General features: G+C 38.7%; 1 protein-coding gene across 5 annotated transcripts in view; it reads right to left on the reverse strand.

Moving 5' to 3' along the window:
• Positions 1-1,094: 1,094 nt before the first annotated feature.
• Positions 1,095-27,107, reverse strand: part of Tacc1 (transforming acidic coiled-coil containing protein 1) — a 74,450-nt gene continuing 48,437 nt past the window's right edge. For all 5 annotated transcript variants that reach the window (XM_070016133.1, XM_070016132.1, XM_070016130.1 and 2 more), the window contains 8 exons: positions 26,225-26,277; positions 20,269-20,394; positions 18,283-18,359; positions 16,841-16,884; positions 13,937-14,097; positions 12,719-12,825; positions 8,022-8,142; positions 1,095-6,386 (listed from right to left, as the gene is read on the reverse strand). In XM_070016133.1, coding sequence (XP_069872234.1) covers positions 6,318-6,386; positions 8,022-8,142; positions 12,719-12,825; positions 13,937-14,097; positions 16,841-16,884; positions 18,283-18,359; positions 20,269-20,394; positions 26,225-26,277 — 758 coding nt within the window. In that variant the 3' untranslated portion in view covers positions 1,095-6,317. The remainder of the gene's footprint in view (positions 6,387-8,021; positions 8,143-12,718; positions 12,826-13,936; positions 14,098-16,840; positions 16,885-18,282; positions 18,360-20,268; positions 20,395-26,224; positions 26,278-27,107) is intronic.

A 27,107-nucleotide genomic window follows, 5' to 3' on the forward strand; every position in this document is an offset into this window, starting at 1 on the left:
TTTCAATTTAATGTCCATTTATTCACAGAATCCATCTAAAATTTTTAAACACTGACTACCTCTCACTGATTTCATGGTCTTCTACTGGGGCTTAAACTCAGGGCCTTGTATTCCCTCAATTTGCATGCTCAAAGTTGGTGCTCCAGTCTTGGGTCAGGCTTCCAGCCTGCTTTTTTGCTGTTAACTGGAGATGGGAATCTTGCAGACATTTTTTGCCTTGGTTGGTACTGAATTGAGATTCTCCAGGTCTCAGCCTCCTGAGTAGCTAGGATTATAAGCATGAGCCATGAGTGATTGGTCATGATCTCCTATTTTTAGAACTGGAAGAAGCAAACATTGGTGGTCTTAAATTATAAAAGAATAAAACTTAAGAGAATACTAACATAATAAAACTAAGACAGTAGAGAGCAAACTTCCATCGTATTTCCCCCAATAATTCTCATGTCCCCTCCCCTTCAGTGAGTTTTCTGGATTCTCTTTGCAGTTCAGGAACACCTGGGTGAGACATTTTTTTTTTAGGAATTTATAGGCTGCAGTGTCTTCAGGCAGGCAAACTGTGGTTTCCTCAGGGGATCCCCACCTAAGCTGAAAAATCTGGCCTTGGAATCCTCTTGCTTACCTTTTCCAGGAACATAATTCACAAAATTTCCTGCTACCCCTTTAAGAGGAAAATTTTTTTCCTAATAGTAATGTAGAAGAAACATAGAATGTCAACTATTTTTTGAAGCCTGTGATGTTCACCCAGCCCTGGCTTATCCTGTGTCCTTCACCAAGTCAGAAAGCATGGGGAAACTTGGCTTCTCAGATGAGCAAACAACTAGCCTGTAGGCAAAAACCAAGCATCCAGCTAGCGACTGTTTGCACAGATGTAAAGTAATGGTCAATTATAAGGCAAGGTCTGAGTTCTCAAGTTTTGTTTTTAATTACACAACCAACCAAACGCATAAAACCACAAAATGAGTGTGGAGAAAATGTCAGCTTTTCTATTTTTATACTGAAATATGGAACTCATAAAAGTGAAGTTGCCATAAATTTTCACTCACAGAGGAAAATGATTTACAACCAGGAAAAACACCACCACACACACCCAGACCTAACAGTGGTAAACAGTTTTTATTCAGGCAATGAAACATGGAAAAAATATATTAATCATTATAATAATTTCATTTGTGTGAGTATAACTTTTACAAATATTTACTTGACATATAAAAAGGGAAAATACTATGAATATAAAATCTATGCCGATGAGGAGTCCACTTGCGCCCGCCCAGCAGGGATGCACATCGCATGCCAGGTGGGGGCAGTGGGTGGGAGCCGGTGTGCAATAGGCATTTACTTGTTGGCACGGTGTACAATGGGAATCTATTGGCAAACACACACTTGCTAACAGCAATACTGAAAAGTTTACTGCTTTCTCTGAGAGTTCAAAAACTGCCTGGATCCTATTCCCAAAGCAGGGAAGGACTGAGGCCGAGAGGGAGGCCAAGGCTGTGGTGTGACCTACACGCTGCCCTGTGTCTGGACTGGACGTGGTTTCAAAGTTCAGATTTTTATCATGTCCATTTGAAAATTACTCATAAATATAGGATACTGGTTAATAGTGTGATGTCTATCCCAGATGCCACTAAAGGCAGAGGGGGAGAGAGTGGCGTCCTGACAGCAAGTGGGAAGCCCACACGGAGAAGGTCTAGGCCCCACCTCAGTTCCCAGTTTGGCCTCCTCTGAAAACTTAAAAGCATTATACAGACCATCACAGGCCAGCATTGCACACAACATCTCCACATTAGAACTATAACCAGAGTCTATATCATTATATAATAGCTGTAACCATATTACAGTTAATAAAGTCATTCCTTAGGAATCTTGTTTGTCCAAATCTAATGGCATGCTAAGAGGCACAGGAATGGGATTGCATTTGGACAAAAAAACTACGAAAAGTGCAATCTTTAGTTTCCAGAAAGTAAGCTCTGGCTTACTAGGGAGGGTCTTCACTGGACAGTGCTGTGTGTGTGCTCACCAGAGGAGACCCGAGTGGGTTCTTTTACTTCCTTCACCTTTACTGTATGAGAGACTCAAAGACTGAGTAGTAAATTGCCGCTGTTTTGTTTCCTTTTTGCAGTTCTGGGAATCAAACAGAACTTGGTGCATGCTGGGAAAATGTGCTACTACTGAGCTATATCCTCAGCCCCAGTAAATGCTTTTGAGAACTAACTGGAATCAAGGCCAGTCAAACCTTTCTGGACAAAAGGCTCCTCAAAATAACTTATTTAAATCTTTGAAAAGAGGTGACTTCTTAGACCTATGGCTTGGCATTCTGGGATTCCCAAACTATATTTGTTTCTTATTAAGCAAATATTAATCTCCCTTCTTAAAATTCATATATATATATATATATATCTTTACTTTTTAAAAAAAATCCCTTGCCTGAATCATTTAATTTTTCACCACTTGTCTCTCTTGCCTAAAAGATGAAGTAATAACTTCTCTGAGAGCACATTCACAGTCACTCACACAAGGTACAATGGCCAAGAACAATGAGATGGCAGATGACTGGAACAAAAAGCACAGGAAAAGAAAGGGATTTCAGAATGTTTTCTCCACTATGAAAGGGCAGTCATTCCCAGCATGAGCACATAGACTTCCCAGGACCATGGTGACCATACCCGCTCCTAGCCCTTTGTTATCTTCTCTGCAAATGAGTGCTTAAACTGGAGGCTTAGTCCAGAATGCTTGGAGCAGTTTATGCTCTTCGTATTAGACAGAACTCACTCAGGCTGTCTAATAAATAAATAAGCCACTCTGGTGGTGGTGGTGCCGTGTGTGAACAAGGAGAAAGGAACACTGGCTACAAAGAAAACTCAGTTTGAGTTATGCGCCCAAAAGACAGGAGAGCTTAGATTCCATACCGTTTGGACGGCGGTCAGTGCCTTAGAGCTTTTCACCACCATGGGCTTCTGCACTTCCTAATTTGGCCTGGGTTTGAAGAAGAGAGAAACCACGGGAGAACACTGGGCTTCTCAGCATTTCCAGAGCCAATTAACAGAGCAAAAGCTTTGGGTAAATATGGGCTTCAAGGAGCTTCCCCAAATAAAGTAAATAAAGAAGTCTGACCAGAACATAGTAAACTGACTTCTATCAAAATACTGGTGGGTAAAAGCTAGTTATACTTTGGCAAAGCCAAATACTGAAGAAGTAACTATGGATTTAGATGATTGGCAAGATCACCTAAAATTCCTGAACCACTGTCTAAGCTAGTAGCTTCTTTCTATTCTATTTTCCTTCCCTTTTCTGAGAGAGAGAGAGAGAGGAAAGAGAGAGGAGAGAGAGAATGTGTATGTGTGCGTGCGTGCATGCAGGTACTGAGGATAAAACTCAGGAACCCTGGGGGCCTTGTACATGGTAGGCAGTTGCTCTACCACTGAGTATATTCCTAGCCCTTGTAGCGCTTGGTTTTGTGAGACACGAAATCTTTTTGCAGCCCAGGCTAACCACAAATTCTCAATCATCTTGCCTCCAATTTTGGAGTGCTGGGATTACAGGCATGGACCACCACACCCTGAGCTTGTTTTTTTTCTTTTTTATTGCCTAACAAATAAGTAACTTGGCTTCCACATGTGATGAAGTAAACCTGACTATATTCTTACTCTCTCCAGAGTTCTAAAAGCTTTTTTTCTTTTTTGGATGGGAGGAGGCTTATTTTTTAAAGAAAAATAAATATATTTCATTCTTAGTATATTCTTTTGATTTGCCAGTTGTAAAAGCTACATTTTTATTCTTGTTGGAGAGGAGCCATCTGTCAAACCAAAATGGTAAACATTTCCTCATAATAGTTAACAATTGAGAGGCTGGTAGCAAATCCTACTTACCAAGGGCCCTTGCTAGCTCCCTTGAGCAGCAACTTCATTCACTGGGGTCAAGTTTTTAAGTTTCTTCTATCAATGTGCTAGGGAAAAACTGTTGTTACCCATTTTCACATATGACAAAAATCAAAATACACAATAAGCTCAAAGAGATGACTATAAGGCTGGGAATATAGGTCAGCAGCACAACACTTGCCTGGCATTACAAGAAAAAAAAGATGACTATGGCTGTATAATGGAGACCACTATAGACATTTTATATCAAAATAAGTCAATATTTAAGCGAGTAAACATAGATAAGTCACCAAAACGCAGCAGCAAATAATTCTGTACTATTTCTGCAAACTGCAAAGCTCATTTCCCTTGTAGCAGAGGATTAAGAAGAAACTGGTTATACTACCAGAATACACACTGGACACTAGGATGCTGGCACAGCATTTACATTAAGCCACAGTGACTACTTTCAAAGCCCAAATGATTGTCAAGCCAGTTCTCCAACCACAAAAAATTGCTGTTTTTTTTTTTTTGTACAGAATGTTAAGACAATAGGCTTTAAAATACAGCCTAAGCACCAACTGTGATAAATGCATATTGGTAAAACATGGATTCTGCCTTGAAAAAATATTACTAACCTCGCTGGGGCTAATGATTACACCCACATGAATAATATACTGCAAAAGAAATACTTATTTGCAAGATCTAGAGATTCTCTGGGAGGCACAATTCATTGCTGAAGTTGGCTCATGCAACAGTTTTACAGGAGAAGTAGGAAAACATGTACTGAATATAGTGTACATCACTATTAAGATTTGGAGGTGTACATTAAGACAAAAGAGTGCTTTAGCACTTGAATACTTTCATTTTGCCTGTCCAATAACTTACTAGCATAATGTGACAAGGTTCCATCCTGGGGTTAACATTCTATCACTCTGAATGGATTCAGTATGAGTCTGAGGAGTCTGGTTTTGTCTGTGTGGACATCCTTCCTGATTCCCTCCTCAGTATTCAAACTATCTTTTGCAATGTTTCCCAGTAAGCTGATTTTCAGAGTGGCACACATGATTTATTTTTCTGCCTGTTTTGCTAAAAATTATATCGTTTAAGTATGAAATCATTTGTTGTCTTTTTAAAAAATATTGAAAGAACGATGGACCATGTAATAAAGACAACCAACCACTGGTTCCTTCAACCTAGTAATTAGTGATGGGACTAGAGTTACCTTTGATTTAAGTGAGATCATCTAAATCACTTCATGGGTTGACTTTCTTTTGCATATTTCAAATAGGTAACAAAAGTGGGATGTCGATTTTGTATCAAAAAACTAAAGCAGAAAGAGTGATTCCAGGGTGGATTCATCAAAGCCCAGCTCTGAGTGAGGCACACACTGCTATTTATGAAGAAAGCAGACATTTACTGAGTCTGAGGACTATGAACTACGCCCATTAAAGCAGAGGGCTGCCCAAATACCACGGTAACAAAATAGTACTCCAAGCTTGAAACCCAAGTCTTCAGCCTCATTTGGGGAATAAAGGAGTATTGGGGACTAAACCCAGGACTGGGCATAGGCAAGTGCTCTAACACCTGATTCACACTCGCAGCATTTTTGTATTGTAGTTTTTATATAGTCCTTGCTTGTTTTGACTGGGCTGGCTTGGAACTTCTTGTATGTGTTACCATAACTAACCATACATACACACATACACACATTTATTTATTTATTTATTTATGAGACAGGATCTCGCTATGTTGCCCAGGCTGGCTTTTGCCTCCTGGGTTCAAACAATCTGCCTGCCTCAGCCTCCTGAGTAGCTGGGACTAGACACATAACACTGTGTTCAGACCCTAAAATTGCTAAGTTGGCATTTGGAGTCAGGGCTCTGTTTTAAAGTAGGGTTTTAAATATGGATGTTCTTCTATAGAAAAGTTCTCATTTAATTATGCTTTCAGGAAAAGTAGCAGCATATATAGATATACATGTACAGATAGGAATATGTACATAAAAGTACTCAGAGCTCCTTATTTATAACTAGAAGTAACCATAGGTGAAATTATCCCCTGCAATAAATCCACTGATACTAAAAATCAAAAGATTAAATAGGTCGTGAAAATGTCGAACAGTGGAGGATGGGAGCCCAAACAATAGCCACAAAATCAGAAATTAAGCATGGGACAAGAAAATGATGTGAAGATGAACTAAAGATAGAGAGATCACAAACAGACTCAGCAGCCTGTGTGATGGAACCCACACCTGGGAGCCTGGAGACTGGCACAGCAGGTGATGCTCCTTCCTGAAGGGCTGGCCTCCAGGGTCTTCCAGGGCTGTTGCACTGGCAGCAGCAAAGCAGGACAGGCAGCAGGAGGATGTGCTTTTTTTTTTTTTTTCTCTGAAAAGGGACAAATTCTTCCTGGGTAAGGCAAGGTAATCATGGCAGATCTGCTGAGCAAATGGGAGGAATTTCAGTCAGTCTTCCCCAGTTTTGCGATCAGCTCATCACAAATTTTTGTCAGTTCTTCAATTTCTTGGTTCTGAAAGATAGATAATACAATTACACAGGCCCCTTTGTGTTCTGAAACGAAGGCAATCACAACTGGACAGACCTACCTAGACATCTTAACTTAAACTTTACTTTCTGCATCTCTAAGGAAAGGAAGACCATGTACTTTCAGCCCAGGAAACTTGCAGGTACTCATGGTATTGTGCCTAACTTGAGTCAAGGGTGAGAGTAGCCATGGCCCCCTGAAGCCTGTCCATGTACCTTTCCATTCCTACTTTTCTTCTTATCACAGGAACTATGCAGAGCACTTGCTAAAAACACAAGTATCAGGGTCTTACTCAGCCATTAGTAGCCAAGGGATTCTGGAGTCCGCATGTCTCAAGGACACAGAGGGGCTACTGTCTACCATGCTCTTAGCTCAGTGGCTGTCACCAGCTTACATGCTTCTTGGGAGATAGAGTAAGAAAAACATGGGAGACATAAAAGCAATGAGCTAAAAACTGCTTATTAGTGGGAAATAGGACACTGCTACCAGAACCCAGTATTAAGGAAGGTTTCTTCCATTCCATTCCATTCCATTTGGCTTTGAGGCAGTTACCCTCTCCAGCTGGCATACTTGTAACAAGGAACTACACAGGAAAAAACTAATCAGTGGCAAGAAAAGCCTGAGGAAATTATCTGTTCTTGAGATGTACAGAAAGGAACTGCATCCTGTGACTACAATTTGATACACAGTCTGGCCTACCTACTAGGAGAAGGTGCCTATCATTTTGGGAACACCTACTACATACCTATCTAAACCATTTGACAGTGGACCTTGAATAAGGGTCTTCCCATTGCTAGCCTTTGAATAAAGTTATTTTCCTTGCCTCCACACTTGTAAATTGGCCTGTCAGGCAGTGAGCTGTCAGATTTTGGTTTGCCAACACTGACACTGACTTTAATTTGTCTACAGCTAGGTATGTAGTTAATGTGGGGCTACTCTGTGCATCATAAGATGCTAGACACCAGGAGCTTTTCCCTGTCATGACAACCAATTAATCTCCAGACATTACCTAATGTCTCCTAGAGGGGAAAACTGCCCCTAATTGAGAGCCAATAATCTAAAGCAATGAAAGGGGAAGATGTCTCCATGTATTGTATAAAAAAAAAAAATCAGAAGGAATGAAGTCTTGTGGCCTACTAAGAAGTGTTTGGTCCTCTGCATGTCAGTTAAAACCCAACTTCCTGTCTGTACCTCCAGCAAAAGACTTCTATAAGACATGCATGAAAGATTAATAGGGGCTGGGAAGGTGGCTCAGTGGTAGAGTGCTTGCCTTGCATTCATGAGGCCCTGGGTTTGATTCTTCAGCACCACATAAGCAAAAAGAAAAAAGCTGGAAGTGGCACTGTGGCTCAAGTGGTAGAGCGCTAGCCTTGAGCTGAAGAGCTGAGGGACAGCGCCCAGGCCCAGAGCTCAGGCCCCACGACCGGACCCCCCGCCCCCCAAAAAAGAAAGAAAGATTAAGAATATCATAAGTCTACCCTGAATCAGTGGGAGAGTCTGAGAATGGCAAGGCCACTTTCATCCAAGTCCATGGTGAGCTAAACACCCAGGTCTCATCTGAGCCTCTGTGGAGAACACGGGAGCATTTCAGATATTGTCTACACCAAATCTCTGCTATACCTTCTGTTGAAGAGCCCTCTCCAGGGACTCCACCTTCATTTGCTCCTTCCGGAGTCCAGCGTGGAGAGCTGCACTCTCAGCCTTTGCCTTGGTGCGAACCTGAGCAATTTCTTCATTGGCTCTGTTTATGGTGGGTTTTGTTGTTGTTTAGAATAAGAGAGATAAAAAACACATGGTTAGCCATTGACACAGCTAGATTCAGGATATTGAACTGACTTCCTAAAAACATATACTCAAAAGAATTGACTGCAAGATCAGGGAATAGTTCAGTTTCTTTACAACTCATTAGAAAATTTCCACGGCACATACTTCTGGCTGGACCAATCTCAATAACCAATGTTCTTCAAAATTTGTATTTTATAAGAAATGCAATATATAAGTCTCATAGCAACTTTAAATTTTTTAATCTAGTTAAAAATAGCCAGGTACTGGTGGCTCAGGCCTGTTATCCTGGGTACTCAGGAGGCTGAGATCTGAGAATTGTAGTAAATACAGTCACATATTATAAATATTATGCACAAAAATTGGGAAGGATTTGCATCTGTTAGACTCAGGACACTCATAAAAAGACATTGATACAAAATTACCTTAAGAGAAAGAAGGACAAACAAAACTTTATATCATCCTCTCAATAGACAGATAAACCATTTTAAAACATCAAAGAGATTTTTACATGATAAAAAACCACTCAACAAGCTGAGTGCAGGTGGCTCACACTTATGTTCCCAACTGTTCAAGAGACTGGGATCTGAGGATCACCCTTCAATACCAGCCAGAACAGAAAAGTCCCTATGTGACTCTTATCTCCAATTAACCACTGGAAAACCTGAAGGAGAGCTGCTGCTCAAGTAGTAGAGCACTAGCCTTGAGCAAAAAAATCAAGGGCAGAGCCCAGTCCCTGAGTTCAAGCCACACAACCAACCACCAAAACAACTACAACAACAGCAAATCATTGAAAGTATTTTGTCATGTAGATAGTCTAGTCGTTCAGTGTTCAGTCTTGCATTTCTAGAAGGATAACTTGGTTGCTTCCATTTTTGACAATTATCAATATTGTTCCAATAAATATTTCTATGCAAATTTTTGGGTGAACACTATTTTTAGCTTGGTTTGGTTAAATGCTAAGGAGGTGATTAATAGTTATATGTTAATTTCATATTTATCTTATATGAGACTATATGATCATTCATAATTAATAGATAATTTAACATTTTTATAAACAATGTACAAGAGTGACTGCCAACATTTTGCCAATTTTTATGCTATATGCTTTCCAGTATCATATTGGTACTTTGATTTATGTTCCATAAATGAAAATGTTTGAGCATCATTTTATATATGTTTTCATCTGTACATTATCTCTTTCGATAATTTTCTTTAATTAAATTGAATTATTGGCTAAGAATATGGCTCAGAAGTAGAACATTCATTTGGCATTTGCATGGTCCTTTGTAAACTAGAGATCTTAATTTTGGCCAAGTCCAAATTCTCAATATTTCTTTCGGTGATTGTGACTCTCGTACTATATATTAAAAGAGAAAAAAATAATCACTAAGCTAAGACCTACCTCTATTTTTCTTCTATATAAGCTGTAAGAAGTGTTTTACTCTACATTTATTTCTATAACCTATTTTGAATTTATTTTGAAAAAGGTGAAAGGTCATCCTCTGTATTTTCTCTCTCTTTTGTTTATTCTGCTTATAAAAGAATAAAAAGTGTTCTTTGTTGAAAAAAAAAAAATTTTTAATCTAGTACAATAGCAGGTTAAATCATTTTGAAAATTATCATGGCTAAAGAGTCAGGATACTAAACAATAATGTCTATGAAACACAGACCTCTAAGAAGTGATTTTATTAGTGAGATACAAAAGGAAATCTTAAAAACCATAAATGTCAGTTGATAAACAGCCTATTAACTGATTAAAGGATGGTAAAAACGTTGCTAGTAATCAGAGACATTCAAATTAAAGACAAAAATCTCTCTCTTACATTTTTGGTATTAGGGTTGAATCTTGGGTCTCCCAAATGCTACTAACTCTACCACTGAACTACACACTCTGTTTCCAGATGATGAATTTGAAAAGTTCATTGGACTAGTAAAAATGAACAAGAATGATCTTGCCCTGTGTTGACAAAGATACAAATAAACAGAGTCATGTGCTCATGAGAAGGATAAAAACTGTCTTTTGTGGGGGGCTGAAAGGTGAGAACCAAGACAATTAAAAACATTTAGACCCAGGAAAGTGGCTCTAGTGGTAGAGTACTTGCCTGCTAAATTTGAGAACCTTAGTATAAAGTACACACCTTCTCTCCCAGCAAATTCTACACTTTCAGTTATCTATTCACAGAAATACTCTTGGCTTACTTACTGTACCACTGTTTACAACAATAATGTGAAACTATCTACATGCCCACCAATTAAAAAAATATTATTATAGTCTTACCACTTAATAAAAAGAATTAAGCTAAATGTTCGTGTGTGTGCACAAGCGCGCGTGCATGCACACGAATGTGCTGGTACTGAAGCTTAACTCAGGGCCAGTATATTCTCCCTTAGCTTTGTTGTTGAAGACTGGCAAGACTGGCACTCTACTACCTGAGCCACAGCTTTACTTCTAACTTTTTGGTGGTTATTGAAAGTAATAGTCTCACAGACTTTTCTTTCCGGGCTAACATCGAACTGTGATCCTCAGACCTCAGCCTCCTAAGTAGCTAGGATTACAGCCATGAAACTCTTGCACTTGGTTAAGTAAAATGGAAAAATGGCTTTGACTTATGATAAAGAAAAAAAAATCTGTATAGTAACTCCAGTATTTTACAAATATATACATATATATATATATATATATTTAAGTACAAGTAGACAAAGGATTCTAAATCATTTTGGGTACTATTTATAAAGACATAAAAGAGCAGAATACACAATAAATACAATAAGCATATACAATGATAGAACCTATGGAAGTAGAAAGAAGTTTTTTATAAAAGGACTACTTATAGAAAAATGAACAAATATGTGTTCCTTTTTAGAAAAAAATAAAGACCTTACTTCCTGGGATAAACTTTTTTAAATTTATTTAACTTAAGTAATAAAAAAATTAAGCCAGGCCAGGTGCTGGTGGCTCACACCTGTGATCCTAGCTATTCAGGAAGCTGAGATCTGAGGATCAAGATTACAAGCCTACCTGGTCAGTCTATGGCCCTCTTATCTCCAATTAAGCACCAAAAAAGCCAGAAGTGGAGTAGAGGTTCAAGTGGTACAGTGCTAGCCTTGAGCACAAAAGCTCAGGAAGAGTTCAAGCCCTAGGACTTGCACAAAAAATTAAAAAAAAAAATCAGGAAGCTAAAGTATACCTTGGAGGGCAGGGTAAAGAGGGGGAGATGAATAGAAAATGAATGAGAGACAAATACTCAATCGTTTGAATATTGAACATCAAAAAAAAAAAGCATTTTAAGAACTGATAGAGTACTGTCTACCAAGCACAGGGAAGCTCTTTGTTACTATGACATGGAATTCAGAAACTGACAAAAGAAAAGACTGATCATTTGCTACTTACAAAAAGACACGTGGGGCTGGGAAGGTGGCTCAGTGGTAGAGCACTTGCCTTGCATGCATGAAGCCCTGGGTTCAATTCCTCAGCACCACATAAGCAAAAAGAAAAAAGCCGGAAGTGGTGCTGTGGCTCAAGTGGTAGAGCACTAGCCTTGAGCTGAAGAGCTGAAGGACAGTGTCCAGGCCCAGAGTTCAGGCCCCATGACCGGACCCAAAAACAAACAAACAAAAAAACACAAAAAGGATACTTGGCTCAAGTTAACAATGTTAAATATTTCTGTACCAATCCATAAGGAACTTTTGCATGCAAAAGAGTAATCTATAGCATTTTCCTGCATCATTGTAGTAGACAAATATTTTTAATGTTCATCAAGAGGGATTTGTTAAATAAATGATACATTTCAGCAACAGAATGCCATATGGATTGATACTATAATATTTTCAAAATTATATTTCTATGCAAAGAAAAAGGGATGCTGTTATCCCTTGGAAGAGAAGGGCTAGAATAGTTCAGTGATAGAGCACTTGTCTAGTATGTACAAAATCTTGTATTCACAAACACATATACACACACACACCCCTGCACATACACACACAATTTAAAAGAGGAAGAAATGTGTATTTAGAAGGAAAAACAGAAATTAACACTGATTACCAAGGGGTATCAGCAATCAGCAGAAGTAGGGAACCTCTTTCTGCCAAGAGCCATTTGGATATTTGTAACATTCACAGGGCATACTAAATTATCAATACTTGTCTGTCCCATTATGTACCAAATAATTTCTTAGGCCTACACAGCCCTCTGACCAGATGTTCCTATCTCTAAGGAGAAAAAGCTATGACACTCTAGTAGAAACCAGTCAGGATAAAAAGCTGAGTTGTATGCCTTTTTACACTTTGTAATGTTCAATTGAAACATTACACACACACACACACACACACACACACACACACACACACACACACACACACAAACCTAAAGATGTAAAATAATTTTAGTGTTTGAATTATAATTTTACAAATAGTAATCCAAATAGTAAAATGTACAAGTATATATTATTTTTCAGGTGAAAAATAAAGTTTCTGCCTCTACCAGTTTTTCCACCATTTTATGAAAAGTGAAACTCAAATTCACACATGCTTACTTGTCTAGTTTTTCTTCTGCATGGATTTTCAGGGCCTGATATCGCTGCTCCTCTTGTTTTACTCTGGCTAAGTAATCCTGAGCACATTTTTTCAAGGCTTCTTCATTCTGTTTCAAGGTAAAAATTAAAACAAACATATCTTTTTCTTATACAACCAATGTACCATGTATCTGTTTTGTCAATGATAAAACATCACTAATTTACTTTCCTAATATCTGAATTTTCAATATAGTTCATTTACTAATATTGAACAGTAGCTTGATCCCCATATTATATAATGTGGCTAGTCTCATTTTTATTTAAAAAATATTTTTGGGTTTTTTTTTTTTTTTTTGTCGGTCATGGGGCCTGAACGCTGTCCCTGAACTCTTCAGCTCAAAGCCAGCACTCTACCACTTGAGCCCACAGCGCCACTTCGATTTTTCTGCTTATGTGGTGCTGAGGAATTGAACCCAGGGCCTCATGCATGCAAGGCAAGCACTCTACCACCGAGCCACCTTCCCAGCCCCCATATTTTTGGTTTTCTAAGATGGAATCTTACTAAGTAGCCCCAGCTGTCCTCGATTCCCCAGCCTCAGTGTCATGAGTGCTGCTACAAGTATAAGCTGTTCTTTAACATATTTTTAGTTGTCTTTAAGTAGTTACACAGAGGTTTTATTTTAATATGAAAATAAAGAATTGTAAAACCTGTACTGAGAGGTAGAATACCTGTCTACTATGTGTGTAAGGCCCTGGGAACAATAGCTGTCATCACAAAAAAATTTTTTTTCACTGCTTGTAAATTGTCATCAAAAACATGCAACTAAATGATTACTGAATTTCTTCTCTAATATGCAACATTCATTTTTTTCAAATCTAAGTATAATCCCTTCTACTTTTTCTAATATTGGAAGAATGAATGATGAAAAAGAACATGTCTAGGATCCTAAGATCTGAGGACTCCAGTTTTTGTTCACTGTACATACTCTGGTTATGTGTGGGGATCACTGGCTTTACCCAGTAGAATGAGAAAGACATTCCAACCTATCAGCCAGCTGTCTGAGTGACATCAGAGAGAGTGAAAGAAAAAAAAAAGTGGAGCTTTACTGTAATTAGAAAATTTAAGGCCAACATGCACTGAGCTTCCTGTGGAAGGCTACCAGTCCTTGACATATATGCGGACCCATTACCAAGAAACCATGCCACTGGCCAATAGACAGGTGGAAAAGAACATCCTACCTTCTTGAAGCCTTCCAGCACACCTTTCAGGTTCTCGTATCTTCTGAAGAGATCAGAAAGGGACCTTTCCACAGAGTTCAGGTCAGCCAGGGCCTGCTCCTTCTCCATTGTCAGCTGCTGAAAGCTCTTCTGAGAGGTCATGCTTGTCCTCTGTTCATCTTCTGGGAATCACAATTTAAAGTGACAGCTTCTTTAGTCAATAGTCAAGCATCTTGGTCAGAATCTGCCTTCTGCCTCAGTGGTGGGGACATAGCCATGGGTGTAACAAAATCCCCTCTCCCAAAGACTTATATTCTAAGAGGGAAATATGAAGTGATCAGTGATGGGAAAAGCAAAGTAAGGCAAGAGGAACAGGAGGGAGAAGTGATCATCTATACAGTAATCTCTCTCAAGAGGAGATTTGGATAGAGACCTTAAGTAACTGAGGGCAAATAAGCATGCAGCTACTTGGAGAATACTCTAGAAATTAGATAGCCATAGCCAAAGCTGAGCTGTGAAGCAGCTGGTGATGTGGATAATAGAAAGTATCATTTCAGTTCTTTAGTGTGGACAATCAGACCTGATTTAATTTAGGAAGCCAGTCTTTACAACAGCCACTAGAAGAGGCTCCAAATTCAACACAAGAGAGGTACTACTGAGTCTGATGGGGGAAATCTGAACTTGCAAAACAAATGACTCACTCCACACACAGGTTAGTGCCTGCCTATGGAGGGCTTTTCTACAGAGACAAAAACAAAGGAAAAAAACTCCAACAACAGAAAACTCCAAAGAACCAAAGTACAGCAGATTCTGATTACTAACAGTCTATTCCTGAAACTTTGCTTACTTACTAAAATTTACTTGTACTCGCCAAATCAACACTCAGACTTCTGTAATTATTTGTGGACCTGTACTTAAAATCTATATTCACGCTTTTTTTCTCTCTCTCTCTGTTCATTTCTAGCTCTCTGCTCTCTCTCTGTTCTATTCTAGCTCTCTCTCTCTCTGTTCTTACCTCTCTCTTGCTCTTCTTTTCTAGCTCTCTCTGCTCTCTCTCTGTTCTAGCTCACTCTGTTCTATTCTAGCTCTCTCTCTGTTCTATTCTAGCTCTCTCTGTTCTATTCTAGTTCTCTGTTCGTTTCTAGCTCTCTCTGTTCTTTTCTTGCTCTCTCTGCTCTTTTCTAGCTCTTTTCTTTCTTTTGCCAGCCACGTGGAGTGCCAACCTTGCCTGGTCCCAGCAGGTCTACTGAATAAACCTACCCCTTACCTGAATAAAAAAAAAAATAAAAAAAAATCTGTATTCACTTAATGCACACTTTCAAATGCGAGGATGAAGACTATGCTCTGCCTTGTTGGTTCACACTATAAACAAATATCCTTGCTGTAGTCTCTTTGATGCCACAGATCTGCATTTCTGTTGGTGATGCTGTTTAAAGTGGCCTCAAAAGTGATGCTGAAATGTTGTCTGGTGTTTCCTAAGCATGAGAAGGCTAGGACGCGCCTTGGGATATGTAAACTTCCTTCACACAAGTTAAAGTACTGCTGGCTGGCTAGAAGTTCAATGTTAATGAGTCAACAATCTATATTAGGGGGAGGATGGGATGGGAAGGGGAAACAAAGGAGGAGGCTACAATGCTTGATAAGAAATGTACTCATTTTCTTGTCCATGTAATTGTAACCCCTCTGTACAATATTTTTACAATTAAAAATATCTATATTAAAATGAGGCCTCTGTAAATAGAAACACAAATAAGATAAAGTTATATATTGATCAATTGATGAATTGCAGGACTTGCAGGAAACTAGCCCTATATCTTCCCTAGAAGCCATGTCCCTAGAAGCCATGTGTTTGTTTTCATTGATTCAGTGTTTGCTATAACTGTATAGAAAATACCTATTATGGTTTCCCCTAAATGTTTATGCTCCCTACCCCTTATTTCTATCTGCATGTTGAAAATAAATCCCCAAAGTGACAGAGTATTTGTGGTATGTAAAGAGTTGTTATAGTGCGAATAAGAACTTTCACCCATTGGCTTCTAAAGTGAATACTTGTTTTCCAGCTGGTAGCACTATTTTGGGAAGTGGTGGAAATTTTGGGAGATAGGGCCTAAGGGAAGGAAGTAGGTCTCTGGTGGTCTTATCTTGGTCCATTCCTGTCCCTCAAACCCTAGATCAAAGAAAATTATGTTAAGTGAAATAAGCCAGGCACAGACAGGCAATGAACATTTTCAGTGATCTGTGGAGGTTAAATGAGCTGATCTCATAAAGGTAGATGCAAGAGTACTAGTTAGTGGAGGTTGGAAAAGGTTGTGAGGGTGAGAGACAGAGGAAGGTGGGTAACAAGCCTCCAAAATGTAGGAGGAATAAGCCAGTGTTTTATAGTATTGCAAGATGGCTATCGCTTTTAAGAATTTATGTTTTATAAAGAACTAGACAAGAGCACAGCAACTGGGTACCAATACAAAGAAATGCTAAATATTCAAGAAGAAGAAAAGGTAAATTACCATGATTTGATTATATAGTATTCATGAATCAACTTATCAAACTATGTCCTATACTCATTTTAAAAAATAATTTTTCTCTTTAAATATTATTTCTTTTATTTATTTTTTGCTTATGTGGTAATGAGGGCTTCATGGCAAGCACGCTACCACTAAGCCACATTTCCAGATCCCCATAATCATTTTTATATATCAATTTAAAAAGAGACTCAACAGAGCAAGCTAGCTCTCCTGGACACCATGTGAGGATGAAGTGAGAAGGGACTAAGAGGAATAGTCCCTTGCCAGACACAAGAACCTACAAGAGTCCTGATCTTGTCCCACCCCTCTCACTTCCCAAACTAAGAACAAATGTCTGTGGTACTGAGTTGTGGCTAAGGCAAGCTCCACAGCTCATGTCCTAGGAAAAAGTCTTTCCCCTTACCAATCATTTGGGCAATGGTCTTTTCATATTCAGCCACAATTTTCCTAAGGGAAAAAAAACAGTATCAGAAGAGAATTTTCAAACAATGGAAGAGGAATACTGTCCCAAACTAACTCATTAACATATATGGACAATTTACATAACCCACTTGTTTTGTACCCTTCTTTTGTTTTCCTTACATAACATTTACTAAACTTCAAATACGTTCTCAGCCAGAAGCAGCCTCAAATAGGCTAAACCGGTGATCCACTATCAGCTACACCCTAGTCATAAAAGGCTTTTCTTAAGATTTTGCTTTTCATAAGTCTTTTACTCTATTTGTAGAAACCAGAACATTCACTTTTTCAATCTATTATCTAAATACCCCAAGACAGCAGATTAATTCTACTTATACTAATCAGTGTGTGTGTGTGTGTGTGTGTGTGTGTGTGTGTGTGTGTGTGTGTGTGTGTGTGTGTGTGTGTGTGTGTGTGTGTGTGTGTGTGTGTGTGTGTGTGTGTGTGTGTGTGTGTGTGTGTGTGTGTGTGTGTCCTACAACAAATGAATCTTTTATAAATTAAAGATATTCTTCATGGCTTTTCCTAGGAGACTCAGACAACTGAGTTCAGGCTTTCCTAGCCCTAATCTACCCTGTGCTCTCTGATTTAGTTTCTAGTTTTGAGTTCTCATTCTAAGTTTTATTCAAAAACTTTAATAAAGATCACTCGCTCAGGTTAATCTTTCACATAGTAAAGTGCAACACTGTACTCACATCCTGCCCAGTGTAGTGCTCTTTCTGTGGCCGCCTCAATGAGAATGACTACTCTTTGCTTTGTCCTTACTGTGTGTCTACCATGTTGGGCATCATAAAAGACCTAATACCCAGGAAATACTCCCAAACCAAGTAGTACAAGAACCACAGGTTAAAAGTAATAAACATTTTATTGACAGAAGTGCTGGCTGTGTAGAATAAGAAGAGAGCTTCCTTGATGCTATCTTTAATTATTTAATGGTTCAAAAAAACAGAAAGATTTCAACTTAAAAGTTAATTTTATTTCCTGTTAACCAGCGTTTTAAAGTTTGATTATGTAATTTGAAGCTACCCTGTATAACTAACCTTTACAAATTATTGTTTCCAAAATTAAATGTATCATATAGTCAATATATCAATATATAAATAAATCTTATTACCCTGTATTCCAATTGGCTATTTTTGTATATATTTATATTGATTCTTTTAAAAAGACAAGAATTATGTGATTCTGCTTACATATAGTTGTCTGGTAACTCAAATAAGCTAAATTTGAATATGTGATTAGTCAGGTAACAACCTACACAAGGACATTCTCAAGGGGCAGACAATAAAACAAGCTGTCAGCAGTTGGCTCTTATGCAAACACTTCTGTATCACATCTAACAAAGCACAACGGTACCAATCCCCACCCCCCCACCTCCAGACTAACCTCATCTCCAAGACTTCTTGTCGGGTTTCTTCGTATTTTTTCTTCCATTCATTTGCTTCAATCTCTTTAGTGATTATCTAGATTATAATAGAGTCTGGTATTACCTGATCAATCTATTACACTTTGAATCTGAGATTAGAGACTAAAAATAAGACACAATATGTTCCGCTGACATTAGGAGTATCTATCTATAATGTTCATAAACATTTGGAAAAGTAGTCTCAGGACACTGGAACAGAGCCACCATGGAAAGTTGTGGAATAGTTCCCAAAAACTAATGTAGTATTTACAACCTAGGTAAATTTGCTTTTGTTTCATTTTGAATCTGTTTTGAGACAAAGTCTCACTAAGTATAAACTCTTGATCATCCTGTCTCAGCCTTCAAAATACTAGGATTACAGCAATGTACAATGCCCCAGCAGCAGATAGAGATTTCTAATTGCTTGAAATACAGTAAGAGGATATAGTTTATTTGCATATTTGAAAGTAGAACAATAAAAGCTGTTAAAATTGTTTTTAAAAGGGGGAGGGGGAAATGGGTAGAGTAAAAAAGTGGGGGGAGTTGTCTGGGATACATTGTATACATATCACAATGAAAGCTCTCTTCTAAAACATATACTAATAAAGACAATCTGGGTGCTGGTAGCCTGTAATCCTAGCTACTCAGAAGGCTAAGATCTGAGGACAGTGGTTCAAATCTAGCCCCAGCAGGAAAATCTGTGATACTCTTATTTCCAATTAACCAGCAAAAGCTCAAAGTGGAGCTCAAATGGTAGAGTGCCATCCTTGAATGAAGAAGCTAAGGGACAGCACTCAGGCTGAGTTCAAGCCCCAGTACCAGAATAAAAGAAGAGAAATGGGGGAGAGGGAATACAGAGAGAGAGAGATTTGAAAAAGAATGGAGTCAGATGAGGGTTCAGGATGCATACCACCATGAGCTCCATCAGTTCAGGTAGGACCTTGTTCATACTTGGGATGTTCTTGCTAAATGGAAAGAACCTCAATTCTATTTTTACAGGACCATTCCTACCTTTCACTACACTTCCTTATCATGCTTTGTTCTTCCTGAATTCTCCCTTTTACAGCTTTCAGTAAGGATCTCAAGAATCAAGAAGTCATCTGTGTGCTTTAGGTGACCAAGCACATCTTTACTTTGATCCATTGTGTTCATCTCATAGCCTAACTCTCATGAAGAAGATGAAGTAATTTCCCTCATTTGTAAGATGGAATGAGTTGGGAGGGGGGCCTTTTGACTACTATTTCCAAGTTTTGACCATAGGATCAGAAGTCATCCCCTATTGCCAGCATAATGCTATTATACATAGTGGATTCAGGGACTTGTGCTTTCTAGGCAAGTGCTCTACCATCTGAGTCAGCTCCATAGAAAGCTTTGAAAGATCTAGAGGAGAGATACTTAACTACTCTTGTCAAAGCTGTAAAAATAAAATTGTTAGGACTTCTTTAAAAGGGGGGGGAATCTTTAAGAAACACATAAACCAAACAAGTAAAATATAGCATAGAAATATAATAGACTGGAAGTGGTAACCGATATATAACAGTGCCTTTACTAATTTTCGGTCACCTGGAAAAGCATAGCAGTCATCTATATCCTAAACAGGAAATGAATTATTTAAAGAAGAGATGGTATCAGGGAACATTTTAACATTGCTATAAGCCTAGAATTTAAATCATTCTTAGCCATGAGCATGTATCCTCTTCACAATGGATCAGTTAATAAAGTTTAGCAATTCAGAATAACAGATAAAGTATACAAAATTCTTAGGTGTGATTCAGAGATCAACATTCACTGAATTCCAGCATGTCAGGACTCCTGCACAGCACTGATTTTTATAGGGAGCCTTTTATGTGAGCTCATCTGCTGCAGGGGTAATAACTTGCAAGCTGAGGCAACTTGAGCCAGCAGATGGAATTTGGAGCTTTGCAAAGAACCAGAGTGACAAGCAGACAGAACAAGTACATCTTTACCTCTTCTCTGATCAAGGTGAGCACGGCTGTCTTATCAGATTCGCTTAGGCAGATCCCATCCAGGGGACTCTCACCTCCACACTCTATGGATACTGGGGCCTTGTCTGCAGAAGACTCAAACATTCCCTGTGGGGAAAGGTAATAGTTGATAGTTTCAGCTTTTGCTTATTTAACACTTAAGTATCTTTCAAAAACTTCCTTATTACAAAATTCACAACATCTCTTAAAAATGTGCTTGCAGAAGGAATAGGAGGATAAGCTCTAAAATAATCTAGCTACAGTATCATATAAAGAAATATGGTTCTAGTCTGGCACCAGTGAATCAAGCAACCTAGTTACTAACCTAGTTACTCTAGCTGAGATCTGAAAAATCTCAGTTCAAAGCTAGCCCAGTAGACAAATCCGAGACTCATCTCCAAGTAACAAGCAAAAAGCTGGAAGTGGAAGTGTGGCTCAGGTAGTAGAGTACTGCCATGAGTGAAAAAGCTGATAAGTTTTATATACATGTATGATTAGTTGGAGAATATCCAAATGCCAAAATGACTGGGGATAATCTTAATACTCTAAAATGGAAGTATACTGATAGGTTAGTTGCTAATTTATAATCAGTTCATTGTCTACTATCTTATTTGAACCAAGTCCGAATCCAAAATTGTTATAGCCTCATCTACTCTCTAAATGCTACATACATACACACACACACACACACACACACACACACACACACACACACACACACACACACACACACACACACACACACATAATTTCAGCATACATCTTCACAGATCTCAGCCATAGACACTCAGTTCACAGAATAAAGACAGGAGCTACCAGCTGAAAGGGCCCATTTTCCTGCAACATTTGTGGGAGGACAGCTCAAGCTGTCCAAGAATACCCCTGAACCTCTTTTTCTATGTTGGCATAGTTCTACTACAAGAACCAGAGGGTATTTGTGGTGGAAGCCTCTGTCACTAGCACTAATTGTCTTGTGTAATCTCTCCCTTTTGGGTGGAATCTGGATTCAGTGACTTTATGAATCTTTATGAATCTGGATTCACATGACTTTAGCCATATCCTAATGATACTGTTTATTTATTTTTTTTTTTTGTCAGTTGTGGAACCTGAACTCTGGGCTTGGGCATTGTCCATGAGCAATTCAGCTCAAGGCTAGTGCTCTACCACTTGAGCCACAGCGCCACTTCCAGCTTTTTCTACATATGTGGTGCTGAGGAATCAAACACAGGGCCTCATCCATGCAAGGCAAGTGCTCTACCACTGAGCCACCTTCCCAGCCCCTAGAGATACCATTTTTGAAAATAGGTTGCATAATGACTGTGGCTTCTATGTATTGAGAGGCTCTATGTGACCAAGAATGATTTGCGTGAGCCTGAAAGTGAATCTATCCTATGTCAAGTTTAGAGTCAACTACAGCTTTGTCAACAGCTTGATTGTGGGAGGTCCTTAGTGAGAGGACCCAGCAACACTATCCCAAGGTTCCTAACCTGTAGGAACAATGAAATAATAAATGTTTGTTGTTTTAAGCCACTAAGTTTTTAAGTAATTTATAGATAGCCAACATAGCTCTGGACATGGAAGTCAGCTTGTGCTCGGCTTCCTATCAAGAAACTTTCCCATTGCTCTACCAGAAAACTCTGAGATCTGATAAACACTTTCAGCAAAGTAGAGAATACAAAAAATATATATAAATCAATAGTTTTTTGCTGGGTGCCAGTGGCTTATACCTGTAATACTTGCTACTCAGGAGGCTGAGATCTGAGGATCGTGGTTTGAGGCCAGCCTGGGCAGGAAAGTCCATAAGACTCTTATCACCACTAAACTACAAAAAAAGCTTAAAGTGGAGCTGTGTCTCAAGTGGTAGAGCATTGGCCTTGAGCATCAAAGCTCAGGGACATAGGCCTACAGTTCAAGCCCCAGGACTGGCAAAAAAGGAAAAAAAAAAAAAAGATTAAAAAAAAAAAAAGCGTACCTATACCAATAACAATTACCCTGAGGAAAAGAAACCAGGAAAACAATCCCATTCACAATAGCAAAAATTAAGAAAACAACAAAAACTCAAAACATTAAAATAAAAACCCTAGGACTAAATCTAACCAAGGAGGGGCTGGGAAGGTGGTTCAGTGGTAGAGTGCTTGCCTTACATGCATGAGGCCCTGGGTCCAATTCCTCAGCACCACATAATCAGAAAAAGCTGGAAGTGGTGCTGTGGCTCAAGTGGTAGAGCGCTAGCCTTGAGCTGAAGAGCTGAGGGACAATGTCCAGGCCCAGAGTTCAGGCCCCATGACCAGCCAAAAAAAAAAATTTAACCAAGGAGATGAAAGACTTCCACAAGAAATACCGAAAAAAGAAAATTAAGAAAACCCTCTTCTTGAAGATGGAAGGACATCCAATGTCCATTGATGGACAAAATACAGACAAAGTAATTCTCATCAAAATTCCAATGACACTGAAACACATAATCCAATAAATAAATGGGCAAATGAATTGAACAAATACATGAAAATAATGTTCAACATACTGTGCCATAAAGGAAACACCAATCAAAGCTATACCAAAATCACTTATTAAGGATGGCTATCTCCAAGAAAACAATACCAACAAATGTCCAGGCCAGTAGCTGTTAGCTCATGTTTGTAAGCCTAGCTACCCAGGAGGGTGAGATCTGAGGACTGTGTTTTTTTTGGTCGGTTGGAGGGTTTGAACTCCCTGGGCGCTGTACCTCAGCTCTTCAGCTCAGGGCAAGCGCTCCAGTACTTGAGCCACAGTGTCATTTCCAGTTTTCTGGTGGTTAACTGGAGATAAAAGTCTCACAGACTTTCCTGCCTGGGCCAGCTTTGAACTGCAATCTGAGATCTCAGCCTCCTGAGTAGCTAAGATTACAGGCATGAACCACCAATGTCTGCCTAAGGATCATGCTTTGAAGCCAGTCTGGGCAAAAAAGTCCATGAGAGTCTTATTTCCAATTAACCACCAAAAACCTGGAAGTGGAGCTGTGGCTCAAGTGGTACAATCCTAGCTAGCCTTAAGCAAAAAAGTTCAAGGACAGTGTCCAGGCCCTGAGTTTATTTATTGACTTATTTCTGGGTCTAATATTCTATTCCATTCATCTACATGGGAAAGACCATGTACCAGTATAATGCTTTTTTTTTTAACTATAGTTCTGTCATATAAGTAAAAGTTAGATATTGTGATACCTCCAAGCATTGCTTAGGATTGTTTTTTTGGCTATGCTGGTCTTTTTTATTTTCATATTAATTTTAGGATTTTGATTTTATTTCTATGAAGAAGAATGTCATAAGGTGGTTGAGGTAGGATTTATGCTGTGACCTATTTTAGCCACTCTTCAGTTTCCCAGGACTTACTGCTTAAAAACAATGTGAAAAGTACCTAGAATCTACTAGCACAAAAATTGGCCATATCATCTCTTTAGGACTGCATCAGAAGCTAGCATGTGTTTAATGAAGCTGCCTGAATCAGTCAATTATATTCTGAAAAGATCTGGTTTCTTATTTCCTATTCTTTCTCCTGGTCCCTTATGATTTAAGGACTAAGACAGACATGCCTTGATGGCTATTCAGGAGTATCCTGGCTACAAACTTACTGTGAACACAAATAAGACAAGAAACTAACTCTGATGTCCTTGCAGTGGGTAGAAGCATTAGCATCATTAATCTCTGCTTTGCTGGCCATGCTCATCTTAGCCTTTGTCTTTGAGTCACTGGAGCAGCAGTACTATATGCTAGTCTGAGACATGGCTGGAAGAACCAAGAAAACTAAACTCAAGTTTATGACTTCTAAAAAAATAAATAAATAAAAACAGACTCCTAAGTGAAAAATGCTGCCACTAAAAAATGAAAAGATGAGGGCTGGGAAGGCAGCTCAGTGGTAGAGTGCTAGCCTCGCATGCATGAGGCCCTACGTTCGATTCCTCAGCAGCACATAAGCAGAAAAAGCCAGAAGTGAGGCTGTGGCTCAAGTGGTAGAATGCTAGCATTGAGCTGAAGAGCTGAGGGACAGCACCCAGGCCTAGAGTTCAGGCCCCATGACCAGAAAAAGAAAAAAGAAAGAAAAGAAATGATGAGATTCAATGCTCACCATTTAAAGACATAGTTATTAACATAGATTTCTTTTCTGTCTGTCTCGCTGTGTCTTGGTTTGCTTGCAGGGCCAGTACTCTAGTAATTGCACTTAGCCAGGATTTTTTCCTGGTTATTTTGGAGATGGAGTCTCCTTTTTCTGGTTATTTTGGAGATGCAGTCTCAAGGATTTTCTGCTCAAGCTGACTTCTCAAGCCTCCTGAGTGGCTAAGATTACAGATGCACCACCCATGCCAAACTCAGATTTTCTTTTAATCTTATTTTATTGTAAAGATGCTATACAGAAGGGTTATAGTTACATGAGTAAGGTAATGAGTACCTTTCTGGTCAAGCATTGTTACCCCCTCCCATGTTGTTTTCCCACTATCCCTTCCCTCCCCCACCTTCCTTACTTCTCCCTACCCCCAAGCTGTAAAGTTCATTTCCAATATACTGTCTTGTGGGTATCATTGTTGCAATGGGTCATCCTGTGTCCTTGTTTCAGCGTTTTGTCAAACTCTTTCTTCAACATTTTCAAGATTAAAATTTCTTGTTTTCAGTCAGTACTGGTGATCAAACCTAAGCCTTTGTGCATGCTAGGCAAGCTATACCTCCTGCACTTAGATGGAAATTTCTTAACACAGTGTCTATTCAAAGTTTTAAGGAAGTACAAACTGATTTATGGCAGGAAGTTCATATGAGATTGCTTCTAAGAAGTCACAACATATAATATCTGGCTCTAGAGATGCGTATACTCTAGTATTCCTTTCTATTCTTTCTAAAAACCATTACTTTACTATAGTCTTAAGTCTTTCAATTACCCTTTACTCTTTTCCTCCCAGCTATCCTGATGAAGCAGACAGGTACTGTTGCTCACTTTACAGATGCATAAATCATAAATCAGGATATTTAAAGGAGCTGGTTTCAAGTACTGGGCAAACCACCTGATTTTGTAACCAATAGACAATGTTTTGTCTACTCAGCATAGCTTTTCTAATCATTCCTTCATTGTTTTTACATACTGAAGATACCAGGCAAACTTTAAAAGGAACTAGCTTACGCCAAAAGGTAAGAGACCAAGCCTAGAAACAGTAAAACTGGTTTAAAAGTTGCCATCATCTTTTAAAAGACTAGTACTAGCCCTGTGCTCAAGAAAAGGTTATTTTACCCTACGTTCTTCACCCCAGTGACAGTAAAAACAAAACACCACATGACTAATGGCTATTGTATAAAACATTTTGCATAAATTGTAAATTCCTTAGGTGGAGAAACTAAGTAATATTATATATGTGTATGTATAGCCATGTGTAAAACTAATATTTAAGACAATGGGTGAAAGATATACAAGACTTTTTTTATGTGCCAAATCTAGGACTTGAATTCAGGGTCTGGACACTGTCCTTGAGCCTTAATGCCCAAGGCTAGCACTCTACCACTTGAGCCATACCTCCACTTTACTTTTGGATTTTTGATAGTTAATTGGAGAAGAGTATCATGGATTTTTTTTTTCTGCCCAGACTAGCTTTGAACACGATACTTAGATCTTAGCCTCCTAAGTAGCTAATATTACAGGTAAGAATCACCAGTGTGTAGCTTATAGATTTTATGTATTACTTTTACAAGTCTAAGCTTAGTAGAAAATAAAGATTTTGTTTTTAACTTACCTCAGATTCAGCCTTTCTCAACCTGCCATGTCATCAGACACCTGCTGCATTATATAATATATATACATATATATATATATATACACATACACACATATGCACATATATTAGAATTTAACAAATTAACATGGGCTTCAAAACCATTACTGAAAGAAATCTGAGCTCCACCCCATGCCTCCAAGTTTAGGAACTTACAAGCACAGTGGAGCCATCTTTTTCCATCTTCTGGCAAGTCTCTTTCTCTATGCCTAAAACACAGAAAGTTATTTTTTTAGTTTTCTCAAGAAATCGATTCCTTTCTTTCCTAATGAAAGGCTCAGGAACTCCATGCAGGCCAAAAATTACTATGAACACATCAAGAACATTTCAAGATTTTAAAGGAGCGCTGGCATTCTAGTGAGCCCTATTTGTTCCATGTTAAAAGACTTATACTTCAGAAGAATGCATGCAGTCAATCTTCTGGCAAAAAGAAGCACTAGGCTGTCCCCTTGTGTCCACTGAAAGTTTAGCACATGAGTTGTAATTACCATGGAATTGTTTCAGAAAAAGGAAATTCTAAGTCACTAGACACTATTTTGTTTCCAAGTCTGAATGAATTTAAATTCTAACCTGGAAGGACACCCTCAATATAATTACTGGAGCAAAAAAATGACAAGTTTTAAATTTCAAGCTTAAAAAAGTGTGTTTATTATCCTATCAATACTCTTCTAACTGGTTTTCTTTCTTCTTCTTTTTTTTTTTGGTGGGTCATGGGGCCTGAACTCTGAGCATGGGTTCTGTACCTGAGCTCTTCAGCTCAAGGCTAGTGCTCTTCCACTTGAGCCACAGCCTCACTTCTGGCTTTTTCTGCTTATGTGGTGCTGAGGAATTGAACTCAGGGCCTCATGCATGCAAGGCAAGCACTCTACCACTGAGCTACCTTCCCAGCCCCTAACTGGTTTTATCAGTTCTATTTTTTTTTTTACTTTACCACCATAAGTGACATTAAATAAGAAAAAAAGAAAATAAAAGGTTATGTTCTTATTGAATAAAATATAAAAATATAAAAAAAACTATACCAATGCTGGGTGTTGGTAAC

This window comes from Dipodomys merriami, unplaced genomic scaffold (genome assembly GCF_024711535.1).
Source record: "Dipodomys merriami isolate MVZ:Mamm:240054 unplaced genomic scaffold, mDipMer1.0.p SCAF_12, whole genome shotgun sequence".
In the NCBI taxonomy this organism is placed as follows: domain Eukaryota; kingdom Metazoa; phylum Chordata; class Mammalia; order Rodentia; family Heteromyidae; genus Dipodomys; species Dipodomys merriami.